This window comes from Balaenoptera ricei, chromosome 15 (genome assembly GCF_028023285.1).
Source record: "Balaenoptera ricei isolate mBalRic1 chromosome 15, mBalRic1.hap2, whole genome shotgun sequence".
Classification (NCBI taxonomy): Eukaryota; Metazoa; Chordata; class Mammalia; order Artiodactyla; family Balaenopteridae; genus Balaenoptera; species Balaenoptera ricei.
The window spans coordinates 24,836,205-24,858,333 of NC_082653.1; the positions used below are offsets into that span (position 1 = coordinate 24,836,205).

General features: G+C 46.1%; 1 protein-coding gene across 1 annotated transcript; it reads right to left on the minus strand.

The window, feature by feature from the left end:
* Positions 1 to 3,784: 3,784 nt before the first annotated feature.
* Positions 3,785 to 22,122, minus strand: DYNLRB1 (dynein light chain roadblock-type 1). Its single transcript, XM_059897633.1, has 4 exons — positions 22,027 to 22,122; positions 14,364 to 14,439; positions 7,810 to 7,977; positions 3,785 to 4,147 (listed from the first exon to the last, which is right to left on the minus strand). The coding sequence occupies exons 1-4, from the start codon at positions 22,027 to 22,029 to the stop codon at positions 4,104 to 4,106; spliced, it is 291 nt and encodes a 96-aa protein (XP_059753616.1). The 5' UTR covers positions 22,030 to 22,122; the 3' UTR covers positions 3,785 to 4,103.
* Between the last annotated feature and the right edge of the window lie 7 nt (positions 22,123 to 22,129).

Genomic DNA, 22,129 nt, shown 5'->3' on the forward strand with positions numbered 1-22,129 from the left:
AAAAATGATGAAATTCCCTATTCCACCACGCCTTTAGGCAAGTCTTTAACAACATATTTCTTGTGAAGGAGGATGTTAAACTGTAATTACTTTCCTCTCAGTTTCTGCTGAGACCCCAAGGCAACACTTGCCATATGCCAGGAGAGGAACAGGACCAATGCAGGACTGAAAAACAAGGTGTCTCAAAGTGAATTCACACTTCTGCCTCATCTTTAGCCTATAAAAGTGCTAGAAGTTAGAGGACAATTTTTAGAAGCTGTGGATGTACTTGAGTCTCACCATCCATGGAGGGAGGTGGTAGGGTGATTCTGCTTCACCTTGAATCAATAGAGAGGGAGTGTGTAGAGAGGGACCCTGAGAACCAGGAGCCAAAAGGAAAGTTACAAGGGGCCAGCCAGAGCGAGCACGTCACCCAAAGTAAGGGAATGGAAGGTTGGGGATGCACAACATAAGGTAACGGGGTTGGGGGGGGGGACAAGGGGCAGGTTTTTGAAAACCCGTGTAAAATGTACCAGAAGCACAAGTGTCAGCTTTGAACACGCACCAGGCTCCGAGAGGAAGAAGCCAGTTCACAACAGTATTGAAGAAGTATGAACTTTCCTCCCCTCATCGCACTCCCCTCTTAGCAACATGGGCAGCACAAGGCAGGGGGGAAAAGGCCACAGCCAAGCACTTGCTGCCCCTCCACTGCCAGGGGCAAGACTGGCAGCGGGCCCAGCCTGGGAAAGGGGTGGCTTCTATCTCCAAACACCGTTCAAAAGTTTTGTTACACTGGACTGATGCGTCATCTACCGATGGGAGAAGCCTGGGACTTGCCCTACATGCCATCCAGGGGCAGAGGAAGAGCAAGCCCCAGAGAATAAAGTTAAAGACAGTGGGAGACCCAAATAAAGTTGCCCTTTGATCCAACTGAGCTTGTTTAACACAATGGTAGGACCAGCACTTTGAATGTGTTTGTGTTATTTTCTTTCTTGATTGAATATGATCAGTTTAAGTTCACTGACACTGGATTGCATCAACCAATTTGATGTGCTTGGCAATTTAATGATTTCTACCTGCTGCAGTGATCAAATTTATGAGATCTCCACTTCTTTTTCTTTTTTTTTTTTCTGGTAATTCACCAGAACCTGGATTTGGTGTGGAAAGATGGTTTAGGGTTCTCAATGAAAAAATATACAAAAGTGCAGTTGGTTTGAGAGTCAAATATATGAAAAGGGAGAAAGCCTATAATTCCTGGAGTGTTTTTAGAACACATTTTTGGAGAAAGGCAATACCAGCTCACAGAGAAACATCAGAATTCCAGAACAGTGGCAAGTACTGAAGTGGAGGAATAAATGGTGAAGGGAGAGGACAGCTGCAGCATTTTCCCTGGGAGGCAACCATTACCTGAACTGCAGGTCCCCTGCTCAGGGATCCCAGCAATATATCACACCTGAAGGGAATCAGAGAGGGGTTGCCTCTGGTGAATGGAGGTGGAGACTGGCTGGGGAGCAGCAGGAGAGCGCTTTCTGGGCTGATGTGATCTTGAAAGGGGGGTTGGGTTGACAGGTGTAAGCGTTTGTTACTTAAGTGGTAAACTTAGTGCATTTCACTGTATGCAAATCTTACCCACTCCCCAAAAAAGGGTAAACAAACTAATGATACGCATGTTGAAGTGTTTAGGAGTGTGTACCGTCTGCAACTGTACTTTGAAATGCATCCAAAAATTGGATGGATGGAGGAATGGATACTTATGTGATAAATACAGCAAAATGTTATTGTAGCAATTACAGAATTAAACGGAGAATATAAAATTATTTCAACTTCTCTGTATGTTTAAAAATTTTCGGGACTTCCCTGGTGGTTCTGTGGTTGAGACTCTGCGCTTCCACTGGAAGGGTCATGGGTTTGATCCCTGGTCGGGGAACTAGGATCCCGCATGCCAAGCAGTGGGGCCAAAAAAAAATTTTATTTTTTCATAATGTTGGGAGCGGAAACACCCTGCTCTTTTGGCAAATATACTTCTGAAACCCAGAAGCCATGCCCTTCCCTCCCACCCAGGACAACGTCAGTTTCTAATCTTAGTAGTTATTTTATTCCTGTACACTTGCTACTTTTAAGTACAGAAACACTTGGGTATTTACATGTGCTGCACCATTATTTAGACTTCTTAAAACCTGGAGTTTAGTCCAGGGTACATGAGTCCATGCTGCATCACAAACTGGAATGAATGCAAGGCAAGCTTCCAGGTGTGAAAACCCGTTGCCCAGGGGACTAGGAGGCGGAACATCTTTATGTTCATGGGTCATCCGGTTTTCCCCAAAGCCAGAAGGAGCCAAACTCTCCTCAGGACCTTGAGGGAAGTTTTATGACGGAGAACTTTAAGGCAAACAAGAGGGGGTGGTTGAGAAACTAAGCGAAGAGAGGAGGGCCAGGTCTTAAACTCTTTCTAAACTCTTGCTCTGTTGCCAGACCTCCTTCTCCCCTCTACAGAAACCCGACCTCTCCTCTGGGGTAATTTATCTTAATCAGACCATCTTCTCCCATTATTCTTCTTGGAGAAACTCAAGACAGAAGGACAGGGGAACCTTAGACTTGGATCGAAGCCTCAACAGCCTCTGAGAACAAAAAGGAGATAGTGGTGGCCATGCCTCACTTTCCTTTAAACCCGGCATCTCTGAGGTAATTACTGATCCAGTGTCATTTTGCTGCAGTCCTGCAGTCACCACCTCCCAGGATGTGCTTCCTGGTCCACAGGGACAGGGACAGCATGCAGTGATAGCTCAGAGAATCAGTTTTATTTGAAGATTTGGGGAAAAGTATTTAAAAGGATTATTTCTATATTAACACAAACATATCGATTATGGAGTGGAAAATTCCTATGATCTTTCACTAAAATAGATTTTGAAGAAATTTTGCCGAGACCTTATAAACTATACTTCTAGGCTCCCAAGGGTACATGTTTTACTCCCCTGATACTGTTAAGAAACTTCACTGGAAAATTTAGAAAAGCATTTTTGTTGGATGGAAGAACTCACACTGTAGTCGGAGGTTACTGCCCGGGAAGGGAGAAGGACAATGAAGGGGAATTTCGAGGTTTGCACCATAGTTTTAAACCCTTTCCCTCTGTATCAAGAAACAGAAGACAAAAAGAGAACCTAATAAAAAATAAATACATGTGGTTTCTGGGGGAAAAAAATCCGAGTGCTGCTGGATGACAAGTGGCCTACAGCCTCACTGAGTGGCCGGTGCAACCCCTCATCCCCACCACACCCCAGGACTCGAGTCTAAGGGAAGGCAGATGCTTACCCAGGATGAGCTCGCTCGGGTGAACCAGACCATCTGGGATTTCTGGGGAAGGTAGTGTGGAAAGAGCAGAGCTTTTGGAGTCAGACACCTGTGCTCCCGGCTGTGAGACCTCAGGCAAGTCATTCTTGAGAACCCAACTTCCTCATCTTTAAGATGGCTTTACCACCCTGTCTGTAGGGAACTATGAGGATGATATAAGCCACACCTGGTACTCAACAAATTTCACTCCTTTCCTTTCCTTTCCCCAGTGAAGTGTAGTTGAAAAAAAGCTTTCAAAACATTGGTGGGGGTGAGAAATGATAAAAGGGGTGGCTAGGGACTAGAGGCCCAGAAACCAGGACACCAGTCATGAACCAGGTCCAGCTCAGAAAGTGTGGTCACAGGTGCAGTATGGAGCACAATCCACCACGGGGGCACCGGGCTTAGCCTTCAGACCACGTGATTACACAGGAAGGGAGGCCTTTTCAACCTAGTGTTTAAAGACACACAGCAGGGAAAGCGTTCTGGTTATTTTTAGTTAAAGAAAAACAGCCTTTTCCAAGGGCAACAAAGTGAACTCAAAGTCAGAAGGAAACAGGGTGTGTGGGCTTCTCACAATCTCTTGCTCTGTAAACCTGGATGGGATTTTCCTCCTGGAAAATCAGGTGCGACTGGCCAGCAGAGGGATGACTTTGGTGGGGCAGGTGGAGCTGCAGCCGGGTTGGTCTGAGAGGGCTCTAAGAGGACTTCCATATGCCAGTCAGTTGACACGATTAACGCTATTATTCTTGAGGGGCATTAAATTAAGGAATGACGCAGGGAGCCAAGAGAGCGGCTTATTCGGTTGGATTCTGAATCACAATCAGGAAATAGTCTTTATCTGCAAAAGAGGAAAAATGAAAAAACAAATCACTAAACGTAAAATGGGAGAAAAACACACCACAAAGCCAATAAATCATTAAATCACCAACTGTAAAATGGTGGTGGGGCAGAGAGGGATAAAAAGCATCAATACTCAGGCTGCTTCCAATTGCGGGGAAACAGAAGATAAACTTGCAAATTTCCCGTGGGGGCTTCTGCACATGTGGCTGCCGCGAAGCGGGGCCCTCACCCTACCCGGCAGTGGTGCTCGGCAGCGCATCCTCATTTCTTTCTTTCTTTTTTTTTTTATTTGGCTGCATCAGGTCTTAGTTGAGGCATGAGGGATCTTTGTTGAGGCGTGCAGGATCTTTCCTTGCGGCGTGTGGGCTTCTCTATAGTTGTGGCATACGGGTTTTTCTCTTGTTGAGGCATGTGGGCTCAGTACTTGTGGTGTGTGGGCTTAGCTGCCCTGCGGCATGTGGGATCTTAGTTCCCTGACCAGGGTTCGAACCCACTTCCCCTGAATTGGAAGGAGGATTCTTAACCAGTGGACCAACCAGGGAAGTCCCCGCATCCTCATTTCTAATCTTCCCAGTACCAACAGGGAGGTAGGATTATCACGTTTTTTTGGGTAGGGAAACTCAGGTTCAAGGTTTCCTACAGCAGTGGCTCTCAAACTACAGGGTGTCGGAATCACTTGGAAGGCTGTTTAAAACAACACTGCTGGTCCCACCCCCAGGGCTTCGGACTCAGTGGGTCTGGGGTGGAGCCCGAGAATTTGCATTTTTAACAAGTGCCCGGGTGATGCTGATGCTGCAGGTTCTGGAAGAACCACTAGTTTAAGGTTACCCAGCTAATTAGTATCAAAGATGGAATTCTAACCTCAACCCCGCTAGTCTTGGGTTAATGTCAGTTCTGTCATAAGTTCAGTTGCTAGCTTTCCAGAGCCTTCTGGAGTAGAAAATTTCAAAGGCGCCAGGTCAAAGGGGTCCAAAGCTACCTGAATTTCAGCTCTGGGGATCCAGCCAGTCAGAAGGAATGTCCATCATGAAATCATAGCAAGTCCAAGTCCTCTGGGGTGAGCCTGACTGCCTCTCACTTTATAAAAGAGGAAATAGGAGAAGCGGGGTGTTTCAGCTTTGCCCACTTAATAATCAAACTGCAAACATTCACCAAGGCTTCCACGTGCTGGCTCTGGGTCAATCACTTCTCATACAGCACCTCAATGAATCCCTGAATCACTCTATGAGGCAGGGCCCAGTGTTTTCTCATTTTTACTAATGAGAACACTAAGGCTCAGAGAATTAAATGACTTGTCCAAGCCAAGGCAAACATGCCAGGTGGGGTAGCGGGGTTTGACTCAGATGCTGAATGCCTCTGGTCTGCCCCCTGCTGAACATGTGAAAAATGGCAGGACCTTGGCCATGTCTGCTTTGTGTCTGTTCAGATTCAAGCCTAAAGCTTGCTTCTTCCCATGACGATGGACATCTGGGAAGGAACAGATATTATATGACTAAGTTTCATGGCTAAGCAATCTGTGTAAGTGAAAAATCACTAATAAAAATAGAAATAATTAACAAGCCACCGATAAAACAGATAAAAACAGATACTATTAGCAATATCAGTGTCTTTTCTTCTGAATAATCAAGCTCTACATTCAATAATAGCACTCCCAGTGCTTTGTGGGAAGCAGTGTGTTAAAGCTTGATTACACTGTGTTAACTCAGCTGTTCCAGAGCAGACATTCTTGGAAGCTTTAAGCCAAGAGACGCTGTCCACGGAGAGTCTGTCGACTTGGAGACCACATAATTTGTCCTTGCTTCACATTGTGAGCTTCCAGGTGGGGCATAAGGTCTGCTCTGATTTGGAGGGTTGGTAGCCTAATTTTTAGGGGAGTGGAGGTTTGTCTGTAATCACACAGCATGAAGTCTTGGGAGGGATGTGAGTTCAAATCTGATTCCAAGCCTTTCTGCCCAAACTTGTGCCAACATACTCAACCAGATGAGGCATCTCAGAATACCAGAGCAGTACCGGCCCCTACTAGACACTTTACACATGTGGAAACAGAGGTTCGGAGGAGTTCTGTGATTTGCTAAAGGTCATGCTCGTAAGAGGTGAAGCCGGGAAAACAGATGCTGTGCCTGCTGCAGTCTATTTTCTCTGACAGAATCAGAGACCTCATCATTGGTTGGCATGAGATGCATTAGACAGTGATTAAATTGATAAACAGTGTATGTATGTTTTTGGAATAAATGACTCTGAAGTTATCCTAGGTTCTTATTTGTTACTGACCTGCTCTGTCCCCACCCCTCTAGGGAGTGTCCCCAGGAGACTGTGGGCCCCTGTGACTGGCTCTATGGGTCTCTCCTTCACATCCTTCCAAGCAGCTCAACTGGACCCGAACAGGCCTGGGAACAGAACCAATATTGCTCTGCTGCAAGGAGTGGTTGACCGCCATCAAATACCTCAGAATTCTGCAGCCAGCCTCCTCGCCACCTGTGTTGCAAAGCCCAGGGGCAGTCAATGTCCCAGCCTCCCCACTGCCCTCTTTCATCCAGGCCCCCAATCACAATCCTATCACCTCCTGCCTTAAAAGACCTCTGCTCACAGGGTCAAGTCCATGCAGCTGAGTTTTGCGTTTGAGGCCCCTTCTAAACTGGACCAAACATATCACCTCACACTCCTTCCTACACATATCCTGATGCCCTAGACAAGCTGCACTGCAGCTGCCTCCATCACCATGTGCACATTTAACTCAGGCACACTCAACCACGGGGCTCAGCCAAAAAGGAGATGGAGGGGGAGAAGTAACTGCACAAACAGTCCTGGAGGATCTGTCTACCACTCCAGGCCGTGTGTGTGAGTGAGGTGAGGCAGGGCAGGGCAGGTGGCCCTGCTGTCCCTCCTGTGGTCCCAGTCCTCATGGGCTCCTCCCACGGTAAGCATCTCATCACCCTGAGAATGATCCTAAGACCTAAGACAGGTATTGTTTGCACCACACAGTCCCCAAGTGCAAGCCAAGCACTTCACGTGAAACAAAAGCAGCAACCTCTTCCAGTGCTGGAGGAAGGTCTGTCTGTATGGGGTCCAGAGAAATAGGACTATCGTTTGGAAGTGGGCAAATTAACATTTTTTCAAGGATAAAATAGTGCATGGTGTTTTTGCCTCACACTTTGGTTTAGAAGCGCTGAATTCCTTTTTCTTCAAGCGTAGCTTTCCCACTCCCGGCACCCCCAAGCCCCACCCTGCTTGCTTACTCTTCACCTGTGCCCTCAAGACTCAGCTCAAGTGCTCCCTCCTCTGGGAAGCCTTTGCTGACCGCCACAAGCAGCCCTAATCACACCCTCCTCTATGTTCCCAAGTGCTCCTTGAATTCCCCCACATCAAGGTGAGGATTACACTGTGATATGCTTATATGTCTCTCTCCCCCATGAGAACATAATTCCCCGCTGTGGCCTAGAACCCAGGACGGGGTCTGGCCTAGAGTCACTGTGAATGAGTATTTGTTGGGGACGCCAGCTGGAGACAGGCCAGGCGGTGAGGCAACCAAATCTGTACCTTCTGCTCTTCAGGCCTTTCTGTGGAACCTATGGAGACACCCATGTGCTAAGCCGTCCTGATAGCTACAGAGCACACACTGTGAGGGTCTGCTCCTAAGTGGGGATGTGGAAGACCCCTTACCTGGTGCAACCATAATTTCATTTTTCTTGGAGCGAATTCGAAGGAAGGTGAGGTCATTCTGGGGGTCAATTTCACGCACGGTGCTCCGGGCCTTCAAGATGAAGTTGTGCATGAGGTTGGCGTACTGTGTGGTGGTGGGATTGTCCATGGTGCTCTTGATGGGAATGCCTGAGGGGAGAGGAGACAGAGACTGAGCAGAACATTGGGGTCCCTTTCTGCCCAGCTCTTAGCCCCACACCCATAATTCTAGAGTCTAGACTGGCAGTTAACAGTCAAAGCCCACTATTTACTGAAAGCTTGACAGGCAAGTGTTGAGCACCTGAAATATGTCAACACCAGTCCCCAGAACTACTCTAAGGGCGGCGTCACCATCTTTACTTGCCAAATGAGGCAACAGAAACTCTGAGCGGTGAGGTGGCCTGCCTGTGGTCACACAGCAGGTAAAGAGAAGCAGTGGGGTCAGGATTCAAACGCAGGCCTGTTGGCTCCACTGCCAGGCTCCTTTCACAGGGCCACATCGTACTGGCTGGTTTCCAGCAATAGAAGGAGAGACTATCATTCGTAACACTTAGAACAGAAACAAGGAGAATACCTCCTACAAATCTGTAAATACTAAAAAGTAGATAGAAGAAGAAAGGTCAGCCTGTGTCCAGATAGAACCATCACTGGTGTTTTGCTCCAGTTCCCACCAAGGAAGGCTTAGGGCCCAGTTATTATTATTATTTTTTAAAATTTATTTATTTATTTTATTTATTTTTTAAAGAAATTCACGTTCTTTTTTATTTATTTATTTATTTATTTATGACTGTGTTGAGTCTTCGTTTCTGTGCGAGGGCTTTCTCCAGTTGCGGCAAGTGGGGACCACTCCTCATCGCGGTGCGCGGGCCTCTCACCATCGTGGCCTCTCTTGTTGCGGAGCACAGGCTCCAGACGCGCAGGCTCAGTAATTGTGGCTCACGGGCCCAGTTGCTCCGTGGCATGTGGGATCTTCCCAGACCAGGGCTCAAACCCGTGTCCCCTGCATTGGCAGGCAGATTCTCAACCACTGCGCCACCAGGGAAGCCCAAAATTTATTTATTTTTAATTTATTTTTATTTTTGGCTGCATTGGGTCTTTGTTGCTCCGTGCGGGCTTTCTATAGATGCAGTGAGCGGGGGCTACTCTTCATTGCGGTGCGTGGGCTTCTCATTGTGGTGGCTTCTCTTGTTGTGGAGCACGGGCTCTAGGCACGCGGACTTCAGTATTTGTGGCTCGCGGGTTCTAGTGCGCAGGCTCAGTAGTTGTGGCGCACGGGCTTAGATGGTCCACGGCATGTGGGATCTTCCTGGACCAGGGCTCGAACCCGTGTCCCCTGCATTGGCAGGCGGATTCTTAACCACTGCACCACCAGGGAAGCCCAGGGCCCAGTTATAAACACACTGCCTATACACATGACTGTGCCCACAATTTAAAGCCTGTTTCTCTGTCTGCAAACACCCTTGTAAACAGCATTGCTACTGCTTTCAATGAGCCCACAAGTGGCCATTCCACAGGGTTAATCATTCCCCTGTTGCTGGGTACTAAGGCTGGATTTTTTACTTAATTACTGTGCAGTGAACAACATCCTGCAACAAGCCTTTTCTGTTTTGAGGACTGCTTCCTTGCGATGAACTATTAAATGGACCTCCCTCACTGGAGAGTGCCTATTGTCATGGAGGTGAGGAAGAGGGCTCAGCTTGAGCCACCTCAGGCCACGATTGGGTCATAAGGTGCCTATGAATCACCGTAACATGTCAGCAGAAGGCTCCATCGATGAGGCCGAGTGCCCACAGCTGACAGGCCCTTGTGACAAATGTGGCCCAAGTGGCTCCCCACACATAAGTGGCTGGATTTGGGGTCCAGGACCCTGCTATCTGGCCCATAACTGACCAGCCAAGGGATCAGCCAAAGACAGTAACCCTCAGGCCTACCCATGAGCGGCAAGAAACTGATCCAACCTTGTCTTACTAGGGTAGAGAAACACGAGAGTGGGCAGAGGAGGGCATGGTAGCAGGAGAAGCAGCTGAGTCAGAGAAGCTGGTTTCAGCCAAGTGGAGTTATGAGAACAGGTTGTAGTGATCGCTTGTCTTTAAGGGACAAGATGACCAGGTCACCAGGGCTGCTGTTGGGTCCTGGATGGCAACAATGTACCCACCAGGGCCCCACGAGGCCTCATTCAATAGTGGAACCTTCCTGAGGTTGGCAGTATAAGCAGCTGGGGAGACGACTGAGCAGGAACTCTGAAATCTGATGACCTGGGCTTATACCCCGGCTCTGCCCCTTCATGGCTATGTGACCTTACACAAGTGATTTAACCTCTCTGAGCCTCCATTTCCTCATCTGTGCTTCAAAGTGCTGCTGTGAGGATTAAATATGGATTAATTCATTTGAGAATATTTAGCAATAGTATGCATGTAATAAGTGTTGATTTATTATCAACATCACCCACACAGTAAATCCCATACCCCAGGAAACTTGAGGGGCCAGTCTCGAGGCCTGGCAAAGTTTGGGTATCAAACTTCTTGACCTTCTTTTTACATACCACAAGGCCACCTTCTCTCAGGTCCCTCTGCCTGGAACTTTCTTTCCCTCCCCTATTCTCTCCTGACTCTCACTGTCCCTCATGTCTCCATCCACCCCCAGATGTGGGCAGTGCCCCCATTCTACAGTCCCAGCACCATGCAATTGTCCTTCAGAGCAGTTAACTCGAGTTTGGTATCACACCTTTATGGAAGTGATCATTGTTTGCCCCCCCCCAGAAGACTTTAAGCTCCCTGAGGGCCAGAACCAGGTCTGATGTGCTCACCAGTGTCTTTAGAGAGACTGCATTAAGCATTTATGGCTGTTGATAAATGAGTAGACACAGGTGTACTTCTAATAGTTCAAATACTGTCATGGGACCTCCCTGGTGGCCCAGTGGCTAAGACTCTGCGCTCCCAATGCAGGGGGCCAGGGTTTGATCTCTGGTCAGGGAACCAGATCCCACATGTCGCAACTACGAGTTTGCACACCGCAACTAAAGATCCCGCAGGTGGCAACGAAGATCAAGCATGGCGCAATGAAGACCCAGCGCAGCCGAATAAATAAACAAATATTTAAAATAAACAAATACCCCAAAACCCCCAAATACTGTCATGAATGTGATCACATTTCTGCCAAGTGAGAAACTGTGTAAAGGAGAAAAGAAACTAACTTCTTGTTGGCTTACTTTAAAAACAAAAGAAAACACAGAGCTGGCAGGGTGGGGATGGAGGGCAGGGACCAAAACTGGGGATAATTTCAAACAAGGACAAGAGATAATTCCAGATTCACAGGATGCCAGAGCTGGGGAACACCTCACAGACAGCCTAATGACTAGGCTGACTATTCTAGGCCTTTGCCCTCACAAACAGGCACTGTGCAGCCCACAGAAGTGGCTGGTCACCTCGAAGGCATGATTTCTAATCCGGGGCTCAGATCTGTCAGGTTGTATAGCCAGGTCCTCTCACCAAACCCACCTCTATCAATCAACAATTAAAAAACATTAACAAAACTTAACAGATGTTTATTAAGCACCAACTTTGTGTCAGCATTGTTGCAGGTGCTGGGGACACAGTAGTGAACACAAGAGATAAATCCCTGCCCTCAGAGAGTTTACATATTTGAGTCTTTTATTTTGCCCTGTGTGGGTAGCAGCAGAAGATGGCAGGGGTTCTGGAGAGGTACAAATAGAATGTTCCTTACATTCTTCTTTCTTTTTTTTAAATAAATTTATTTATTTATTTATTTTATTTTTGGCTGCGTTGGGTCTTTGTTGCTGCGCGTGGGCTTTCTCTAGTTGTGGCGAGGGAGGGCTACTCTTCGTTGAGGTGCATGGGCTTCTCATCGCGGTGGCTTCTCTTGTTGCGGAGCAGGGGCTCTAGGCACACGGGCTTCAGTAGTTGCGGCACACGGGCTACAGTAGCTGTGGCTCGCGGGCTCTAGAGCGCAGGCTCAGTAGTCGTGGCGCATGGGTTTAGTTGCTCTGCGGCATGTGGATTCTTCCTGGACCGGGGCTCGAACCCATGTCCCCTGCATTGGCAGGCGGATTCTTAACCGCTGCACCACCAGGGAAGCCCTGTTCCTTACATTCTTGGTTAAGTCTGCTTAAACTCACTCTTTTATTATGAAACACCATTTAAATGTGGCCAAGGCTGAGACGTCAACAGGCAGTGGCAGGTGGTTGGTAAGTGACTGGGACAAGAGCATGTCATGATTTTAGGGGCGGGAAGCAATCCCTCTGGGCTGGGCTGGTCAGGGAAGGCATCCTGCAGGAAGATGCAGCTGAGCTGAATCATGGGGGTAGGAAAGCCTGAGAGGAGTTAATAGAGGTCCCTAATACAATCATCCTTAACTGATCACCTCTAATGGAAGTCTTCAGAGGGCTTAAGGGTCCCACAGAGCAGTGAGTTCTGACCACCTCCATCTATGGCTGGGTGATCTCGGGCAGGTTACCTCACTGCTCTCAGCTTCCAGTTTCTCATCTGAAAAACGAGCAAACGTCCCTGCTTTGCAGGGTCACTGTGTGAAATGTAAATGAGAGACTGAAGTGGGAGCTCCGTGAATGGAACATAAATTAAAAATAAATAAACAAAGGGACTTCCCTGGCAGTCCAGTGGTTAAGGCTCTGTGCTTCCAGTGCAGGGGACACGGGTTCGATCCCTGGTTGGGGAACTAAGATCCCACATGCCACGCGGCATGGCTAATAAATAAATAAACAAAGACACACACACAATAATTTTTAACATTCACATGGCATTTACTATACATCAGGCACCGTTCTAAAAGCTTCCCTTAGAAGAAAGTAGTATGACTGTCCACCTTTTACAGATGAGGAAACTGGAACAGAGAGGTTAAGTGACTTGTTAAGATCATACAGTTGATAAGTAAGTAGGGTCAGGATTCAAACCCAGGCAGTCTGGTTCCGCATTCCATATTCTTAGCCACTGTGCCATACTGCCACATTAGTATACAAAAAATAAGTGCTCATCATTAGTATCCAAAAGGTGGTAAGCAGCTGGGGCTATATTTTCCCAATGAAAAAGCTCAACTTTGGGGGCAGTTTTAAGGCAAGAATGAAGCCTTGTGGTTTGGAATACTACTGGAAGCCTAGGGGTCCCAGCTGGGGAGTCAGCCCCTGGGGCTGTTCCCTCCCCATCTGGGGTCAAAAATGTCCAGTCCCAGAAGAGAGTCTCTTTCTGAGTGACATACAGTCTTTTGGGTCTCGGAGCAAGAAGCTCCCTGTAGCAAGGACCAACCACTTCATTTGGGGCAGCTAAGTTCTGAAGAGGAAGGGGAAGCCTCAGATCAACCACCCGGTTGATCAGTGGTGGACCCGAGCTGCCTCCCAGTGTCCTCTGGGCTCCCCAACCTGCTGCCTCCTTTGAATGCAATGACCTCGTGGTTTAATTAGAGTCTGACAAAGCTGGGGAGCACACTCTGCGTGGCTCTGGGCTGGCCAGGGTCTGACGACTTGGAAAACAACATTCTGAGGACATGCCACCTTCAATTTGTCACCCTTGGTGACTTTCATTCTGCTCTATTTAAGTAGGCACTGTTGAGAATTCTGCCTTTCCAAAACAAGGCCCAGAATGACAATGCATACACACAGAGGCTCTCAAGGAGCCTCAAGCAAAGCAGAGCTGATTGAATGCACTGGATTTGAGAATTGGGGGAGCCCAGCTGGGTGACCCTGGACATGGCCTGGGACATAGTCCAGCAGCCACCCTCTGGTCCTTCACAGCACAGTGTGGGAGAAAGAGCACAAGTGCATTCAGACAGACCTGGGATGAAATCTTGGCTCTATAATGGTAGGTGAATCAATTAAATTTCTAGACTCACTCTTCTCCACCGCAAAATGGAGACAACAGAGCTGCTTCAAGGGATAAATGAAAAAATATGTTTTGTGAAGCACCAGCCCATGGCCTGGCACAGAATAGATGTGTGATAATGTTAGTTCCCTTCTTCACCATGTCTACTGCAGTATGAGAAAATTAGCATCTGTACTCTTCTAGTTGTTGAAATAATGTCCCAGAAAACTATAGGCCCAAATAAGTTGACAAGAGTATTATCTAGCAAAAAAAAGTAGAAACAGCATAAATGTAGGATGGTCAATAAACATTGTACCGGCAGTTAAAAATTTTGCTTATGTAAACCACGGAGCAAAAAAAAAAAAAAAAAAAAAAGAAACCCAAACAAACAAAAACTCACGAGTAAAACATATGCAAAAGAGTAACAACTATAATTATGACCAAGAGAAAATGCACCTGGACAAGGGCTGAAAAAGTATGGCATACTGAAAAGTATGATGTGTCAGAGCATTGGGATAGAGTGGATTTTTCCTTTTTTTAAATTTAGAATTCTAGTAATAGTGCTTGGACACAAGAGGTGTTTAAAAAAAAAAGGGTGAGAAATAGATCAGGTAATGAGAGGTTTAGTAAAAAGCAAGTGTTATGCTGTGTTGGGCTGTTTTCTGGGGGCCTGCCTGCACTCAGGTCATGGCTGGAAGAAGGGTGTACCTTCTGTGTTCACCACGATGATTCCCTGCACGCCCTTCTGGCTCTGAAGTCGCTTCAGTGTCTCCTCCACCTCTGCCTGCCAGAGAGAATAAGACCAAGGTTAGGAGGGGTCAGGAAGGCTGGATCAACTCCCTCACAGCCCTGGCAGATGAAATCACACATTCCAACAACAAACAATTAACACCCAGGCATGTGGCACTTTCTGAAAGCTCCCCAGGCCTATTTTGAATGGTCCCTAGGCCACCACCAGCATCTAAACCATCATCTTCCCAGTATGGGGTGGGGCTGTGCTCCTGGCCCTTTGCCCATCAGGGGCCCTTTGCCCCTCAGCTATTGGGGAGCAGAATTCAAATACCATTCCCAGGAGTACAGACACATCCATGACTCACATATTTGGTACAGCTGGGGGACAAACCAGAGGACTCCAATGATTAAAAAAAATCCAAATAGGAGTGTCTAACAGGAAGGAGACATTCCAAAGGAAGCAAAATGATCCCATGAGGATAGACTCAGTGACCTAATAAGCTGGCACCTGAGACAGGGTGACACGTGGCACACAGCCATAGCAAATGCTGAGGAAGGGGCTCATTAATCCTGCACCTCCGGGTGCTAGTCTGGGTGGGATACTCTGGCACATGGAATTTGTAAACAGAGTGGACAATCAGACTTTGGGTTCTCACCTTGCCATGCAAGCCCTTCTCTATTATTATTCCCATCTCTTTTACCCTTCCATCCACTCTCCACCTACATGTCCATACCTCCCTGTCTCCACATCTTTTTACCCGAACAGGGCCTCTTCTCTGCTGAAATCCAGCAAATTCTTCTAGACCATCTAAGATATCACCTCCTCCATGAAGCCTTGACTGTACCTCTCTGGGGATGCATTAGGTACTGCTTTACTTGGAGTCCCTATAATGGTCTGTGGAGTAGGGGCTCAATAAATAGCTGCTAAACTGAACTAGGTCTAACTCTTCCTGTGGACGGAGACTGGCCCGAAGTGTTTGTTCTCAGGAGGTCCCTTCTGTACCCATCCAGAATCTAGTCAGAAGCTCCTCACAGGCTTAGAGTCAGACTATGTTGGAAACAGAGGCTCTGTTCACCAAGAGAGTGGTCCCCCACCCTCAGGGGCTAATGAGTTGGCCCGGGGGGAGGAGCTTCTAAACAGTGGATGGAGATAGCACAGAGATTGTTTTTCTAGTAGGCACAGGCCTCACAATCCAGTCACTGCCACCCACTTCCCAATGACATGTGAATACTCTCAAATGCCGGAGGGAAGGGCACACAAGTTCCTCCTACAAAATGGCAGCCTGATGCCTCTGTAATCTGGAGCCTTGGTAAAAGGACAGGGCTAGCTATGTGGATGTGAGAGTATAATACAGTGGGTTATACATGTATGAGATCATAATTCATTCAGCAGACTTCCAGTGAGCTCCTACTACACACTATTCTGAAGAGGAGTGGTAAAGTATGATAGTGGTCAAAACTACACAGTACTCAATCTGACCTGGTAACCCTCCTGGAAATTCATCCTAAGGAAATAATCCAAAAGAATTAAAAGAACACAGCAGGATGTTTGCTGCAGTGACATCTGCAATAACAAAAAAGCAGGAGGAGCCCAAAACGCCCAGTAATTAGGGAAAAGGCCAAGGAAATTTTGGAATGTCCGTTCACAGGAATATAATACATACATTAACAACGGGGATCAGAATGTTTATACCACCACAAAGAGAAAGTGCTGCAAGATTGCATACACATGAAAACAAGAAGAGGGCTAGAAGGATTATGGAAAAAAACAAAAAGCCACACCGAGAGCAGAGAAGTACAGATTAGGTTTTAGTTTCTTTCCTTCTTTTTTTTAAACAGCCTCTTTTACTCTATTATATTGTTTCTATTTTTTATATAATAATTCCACATATATATCTATTTATTTGTTTATTTATTTGGCTGCATCGGGTCTCAGTTGCGGCACACAGGATCTTTTGTGGCGGTGCTCGGGCTTCTCTCCAGTTGTGGCTTGTGGGCTCCAGGGTGCGTGAGCTCTGTAGTTTGCAGCATGCAGCCTCTCTCCTTGAGGCGTGCGAACTCAGTAGCTGTGGCACGCGGGCTTAGCTGCCCCGCGGCATGTGGGATCTTAGTTCCCCGACCAGGGATCGAACCCGCGTCCCCTGCATTGGTAGGCAGATTCTTTACCACTGGACCACCAGGGAAGTCCCTATTGTTTCTATTTAAAAACATTTTTTAACCCATCTCTCTGTGTATCCAAGAGATCAGACATCTCTGATTTGGGAACTACAGGGCTCTGACATTCTCAACATTATGGGAATAAGAATATATAGGAATAAGTAGGATGGCAATTTAGGACAGCTCAATCTGCAATCAAACTGGGGACGGGGCAAACTAAAACCAAAGATGCCAGAATCGAAGTCCAAGATACCCCTGGAGATTGGAAAGTGAGGCTGAAATGAAAAAGATGAAATTTCATAAGACTGCTATTCATTCAATAACTATATGGGAAACTTCTATGTGCCAGATGTTGTTTTAGGCCTAGGGATGCTGTATTGAACAAAATACAACAAAAATCCCTGCTCTCATGAAGCCGACATTGGTGGGTGGGGGGAGGGAATCAGACATTAAAAAAAACCTAAATAAAATACAAATGTCAAATACAGAAGGGATGGGGGATCTGGAATGCAGGGGTTGATGGCAATTTTAAACAAGGTGGTCAGAGAAGGCCTCACTAAGGTGATAGTTGAGTAGAGATCTGAAAGGAAATGAGGGAGCTAACCATGCAGACTTCTAGGGAGAGTGTTCCAGAAAAAAAGCAAAGGAGCCAGTGTGGCTGAGGGCAGTGAGTGGCAGGCAGCCAGATGAGGGAGGGAGCCAGGATCAGACTAGGTTTCAGGGGCCCTCACAGACCAGAGTAATGACTTTGGTTTTTAATGGGGAGGGTGTGAGGAGCCACCAGCAGGTTTTGAGGCGAGCAGTGACAAGATCTCTTTCAAAAGGATGGCCCTGGCTGCTGTGTGGAGAGTGGACTGCAGGGGGCAAGCACAGCCTGCCGGAGCCCGGGCCTGGCATGTGCTGCTCCTTCTGAAAGCAGCAACCTTCTCTCCCTCACTCAACCACTTGATGTAACTAACTCCCAACTCTTTGGACTCAGCTCATGAGCCTCCTATGGGAGGCCTTCTCTGACACCTGCCCCTCTTCTAGGTACCCACGCACCCTGACTCCACAGCACTTATCACAATGGAGTGTAACTGCCTGTTTTGCATCTGTCTCCTCCTCCAGACCCAAGGCACCCTGGGAGCCGGAACCTAGACTTTGTAATCCCAGTACCTGGTACAGTATAGGCTCAATAGATACTTAAGGAACAAATAAAAACCATTTCTACAACTATGTTTTACAAAAATCAACCTTTTTAAGTACAGTACCCAGGGTGAAAAGGAGCTAGGGTTTAGTTGATCCTAAATTTAATGAGAACCAACAACTGAGATCTGGCTGCTTAAAAAGTAAACACACTTACCAAGAAAGGGAGGACATACACATATACAATGACCAACTCAGAATCTGCTACAGGTCAGATATTAGGATGAATGTTTTCAGACACGTCTCATCTGAACCTTCCATGGTTAGTATGATCTCCATTTTACAATAAGAAAAACCAAGGTTCAGAAAGGAGAAGAGTTTTTGCCCAAGGACACACAGCAGGTCAAGAGAAGAGCTGAGGGACTTCCCTGGTGGTGCAGTGGTTAAGAATCCACCTGCGAAGGCAGGGGACACGGGTTCGATCCCTGGTCTGGGAAGATCCCACATGCCGCACAGCAACTAAGCCTGTGTGTGCGCCACAACTACTGAGCCTGTGCCCTAGAACCCACGAGCCATACTACTGAGCCCGAGTGCCACAACTACTGAAGCCTGCGCGCCTAGAGCCCGTGCTCTGCAACAAGAGAAGCCACCGCAATGAGAAGCCCTAGCACTGCAACAGAGTAGCCCCCGCTCACTGCAACTAGAGAAAAGCCCAAAATGCAGCCAAAAATAAATAAATAAAATAAATTTTTAAAAAAAGAGAAGAGCTGAATATACCACTGACCACAAATGATGAGGTCCCAGTCCTCAGGGAGCTCACATTTTGGTGGAAGAGACCTTCAAAAACAAATGACCAAGATTCTTGCAGGGTACAGGGATGGGGGGGTGGGGGACAGGAGGATGCTACTTGACGAGTGTGGTCAGGAACGCCTGAAGATGTAATCTTTAAGCCAAGAACTAAATGATGAGAAAGAAAAGCACTCCACGCAATGGGATGAAAGCAAAGGCAGTGAAGTGGGAAGGAGTCTGGCATGTTCAAAGGAATAAAGAGAACCAGTAATGCCAAGGTGTTTGATTCTTTGCTAATCTGACAGGCAAAACCCAAGTAATAGAAAGCCAACTTTTCTTTAATGTTTAAGAATTATCAGTGAGGTTCGTCAGAAAAATAAAAAACAAAAAACTTATCAGTGAAGTTAAAGTGGAATTTGCTTGCATCTCTCCTTTTTTGAGTCTTTTGATTTTTCTACAAATCTTACTGATTTTCAAAAACTTACGTTAGAAATATTAGACTTTTGTCCATCATATAAATTACACTTCTCCCACTTTTCAAATGTAACCTTATGATTTTTTTCAATAATCAGAAGTTCAAAATTTTTATGTAGTCAAATTTAATAAAAATTTTTTCTTGGAAGACTAGAAAACAGCTTCTCCAATCTGACCCTGACCTGTATGGTGGGGCTAGGCCTGGGTGAGTGGGGGTCATGAGGTCTAGAGGAGGCACTGCACACCTGCTTTCAGGAGATAATGCTTAAAACAAACTTCAAGTTCAGCCCTGAGGAGCCAAGAAAGAAAACGAATGATGCCAAAAGACACAAGCAGCAACAGAGACATCTGCAGATGGGAAAGGAGTCCTAGTTAGGCATCCAAGTCATGCCACCTTTGTCTTTAATGTTTGTCATCCCTGCAGTGCTAGCCAACTGGTACCAGAAATATCTGAGTGGATATTCTGGGTCGGCTCACATCACCAAATTCCTGTCCTGCTCCTAGAGACAGCCCAACTGGTATCCTCAGCACCCTGACTCTTTATTACTATTAACATGGGTGTCTGCATCAGAGAAGGGTTCTCTAGTTCCCAGCTGCATGTTGCTGACAGACAAAACACACACACACACACACACACAAAACAAACAAACAACAAAAAAAAACAAGCAGCAGTAAAACTCCAGGATTATTCATTGGTTTGGCATAGATAACCATCTGAAGGAAATGATTCACAAAGGAACTGTGACCAATTTGACTAATAAGCATGAAATTTTTAATTGCTGTAAAACAAAAATGAATTAAAAGGAGGGAAAAACATTTGCATCAAATAGAACAAAGGAGTAATTCCAAAATATCACACAGAATGATTCTGTTTTTGAACGCTGGCAGTATTATGGCAAAACTGGTACGAAGGCAATACGACCTTTTGGGAAAGCTACAGGACAATACTATTGCGAGAACCATAAGTGCTGGTCCCCTTGCCTCAGAAATTCTTTTCCTGAGAATTTCTCCTAAGAAAATAAACTAATAAATTAAAAAAAAAAGACAAAGAAAACAAACTCTACGCATTCAGAGACATTCATCACAGTGTTATCTCTGTTAATGAACTAGAAGCAACCCAAATGTACACCAGGGGAATGATTTGGCAAATTATGGTAAAAATATTTCATTGACTATTATGTAGTTACTAAAAATGATTCATTACAAAGATGATGCAGCAACAAAGTTATATGGCTTTGGACATTAAAACAAACAGAAACAAAAAACTAGCAGGTACATCTTGAAAAATAAGCATATGTGAACAAAGAGGAAGGAGAATGTACAAAGATGAAAATACTTGTGTGATGGAGTAAAACTGGATGCTAATTATGGATGATTTTTATATCACCTCACCATCCTAAGGGGCAATTTGTCAGTTTCTACCAAAATGTTGACATATGCATGCCAGAAGTACCACTACTACATAACACTAAGTGCAAAAAAAAAAAAAAAAAAGACAAAAATAATACTGCAGCATTGTCTGGATTGAAAAACTGTAAACCATCTAAATGTATATACTGCAATAGAATATGAATACAGTCCTTTAAATGAAGTAGATTTGTATTTATCGACATGGAAAAATATTTGATATCTTTTAGTGAACAGAGTAGGTTGCAGAATGAGATTATCTATATATATTAGCCTAAAGTAAACTTAATATGTATAAATACATATGTTCCAGTTTCATGTAATAAACAGGCTATATATAAATGTGCTTATGCACTAAACAAACCTGGAAGGAAACACACCCACTGTCAACAGTCATTACCAGAGGGAAGTGAGATAGGGACTACCTACACTTTCTACATTACATACTTTGGTACTGCTTGAATTTGTTAAACTGTGCATCTAAATATGTTTTGCTTTTATGAATATAAACACACAACAGCATGGTACAGGTTGCAGGAAGCTACCATTTCTGTAAGAAAAAGAGGGGGCATATATACATGCTTATATAGATATATTAATAAAAGAAACTAACAATGTTTCTGAAGGAGACTGAGGCTGGGTGTCAGGGTTGGGTGGGAGATTTATTTTTCACTTAGATCCTTTCAGATTATTATTATTACTTTTTTTACTGTAAGATGTGTTAAAATTTTTTTTAGTTTAAAAAGTGATGTGAAAGATGAAGTTACTTCATCTATACTATAAACTAGCTAACTATATAAAGCAAAGTATACAGCTAAACTATATAAAGCAAAAACTGAAGAGAAAATGACTAATAGGAGTAATATGCCTAATTATAAGTCGTCACCTCCAGGTCACGGCACTGTTTCTTATTGACTTTAAATTGTTAAATAAGATTTCCGAAAACCATTCACATGATTTAACATTTAAAAGGTCTTTTCAAGTTTTTTACAAGTTGGGAGGATTAAAAACACAAGAAAACAAACCTGTAAAGGCGTAAGGAGCCCACAATTCTAGCCAGCAAGGCAGGAACCCCAAGGGTGGATCCCGCTCGTTTCTGACTCATGCACCATGTCCCAGAGTCTCGAAAGAACCACAGGGACAGAAAGTCAGCAGTCGAGCTTCTAGGGTTCAAATACACCTCCGCCGTTTCCTGGGGCAAGGCACTTAGCTTCACCAGGCTTTAGACTCCAAGTATGTAAAAGGGGGATAATGGTCGTACCTACTTCACAGAGCTATGGTGAGGAAGAAGGGCAGGGTAGGTAAAGCGCTTAGCAGTGCCTGACACGAATTAAGCTTCCCGGAAGTGTAATCATTATTGTTGTTATCTCGCAACAAGGCCCAGGATGCTAGGAGGCAGAGGCCTGTGGGCCTGCCTCCCCATCTCCGTCAATCCTTCGCCGAGGCCTAAGCAACTGCTTCCGGTCTAGGGAGAGCGGGATCCGGTGTCCCCTCGGTCTAGTCTGGAGGCCCGCGCCGCCCGGGTTCCGACCTCCAGACAACTCGGCCCGGCCCCGCCCAGCCCCGCGGATGCCCAGTCCAGCGCTCGGAGCCGCCCCCGGAGGATGGAAGGCCAGGCTCAGGGTGTTGGGAAGTCGTGCTCGGCCACCTCCCGGCCGCCTGCCACAAGCTCCCGGCAGACACTCACCATCTCGGACCGATCCGGTAGCTCCGCGTAGCCAGCCCTCAGCCCAGTCCCGCTGCCTCTCTGCGCCTGCGCACAGCCCCCTGTCAAGGCGGACAGCCTCGGT

What these genes read in the sequence shown, in the direction of transcription:
- DYNLRB1 (XM_059897633.1), bottom strand. An exon ending in CATCGTGGTGAACACAGAAG is followed by an intron (nt 7,978 to 14,363) that starts GTACACCCTTCT and finishes CTCTCCCCTCAG; the next exon opens with GCATTCCCATCAAGAGCACC. An exon ending in TGAAATTATGGTTGCACCAG is followed by an intron (nt 4,148 to 7,809) that starts GTAAGGGGTCTT and finishes CCTCTTTTGCAG; the next exon opens with ATAAAGACTATTTCCTGATT.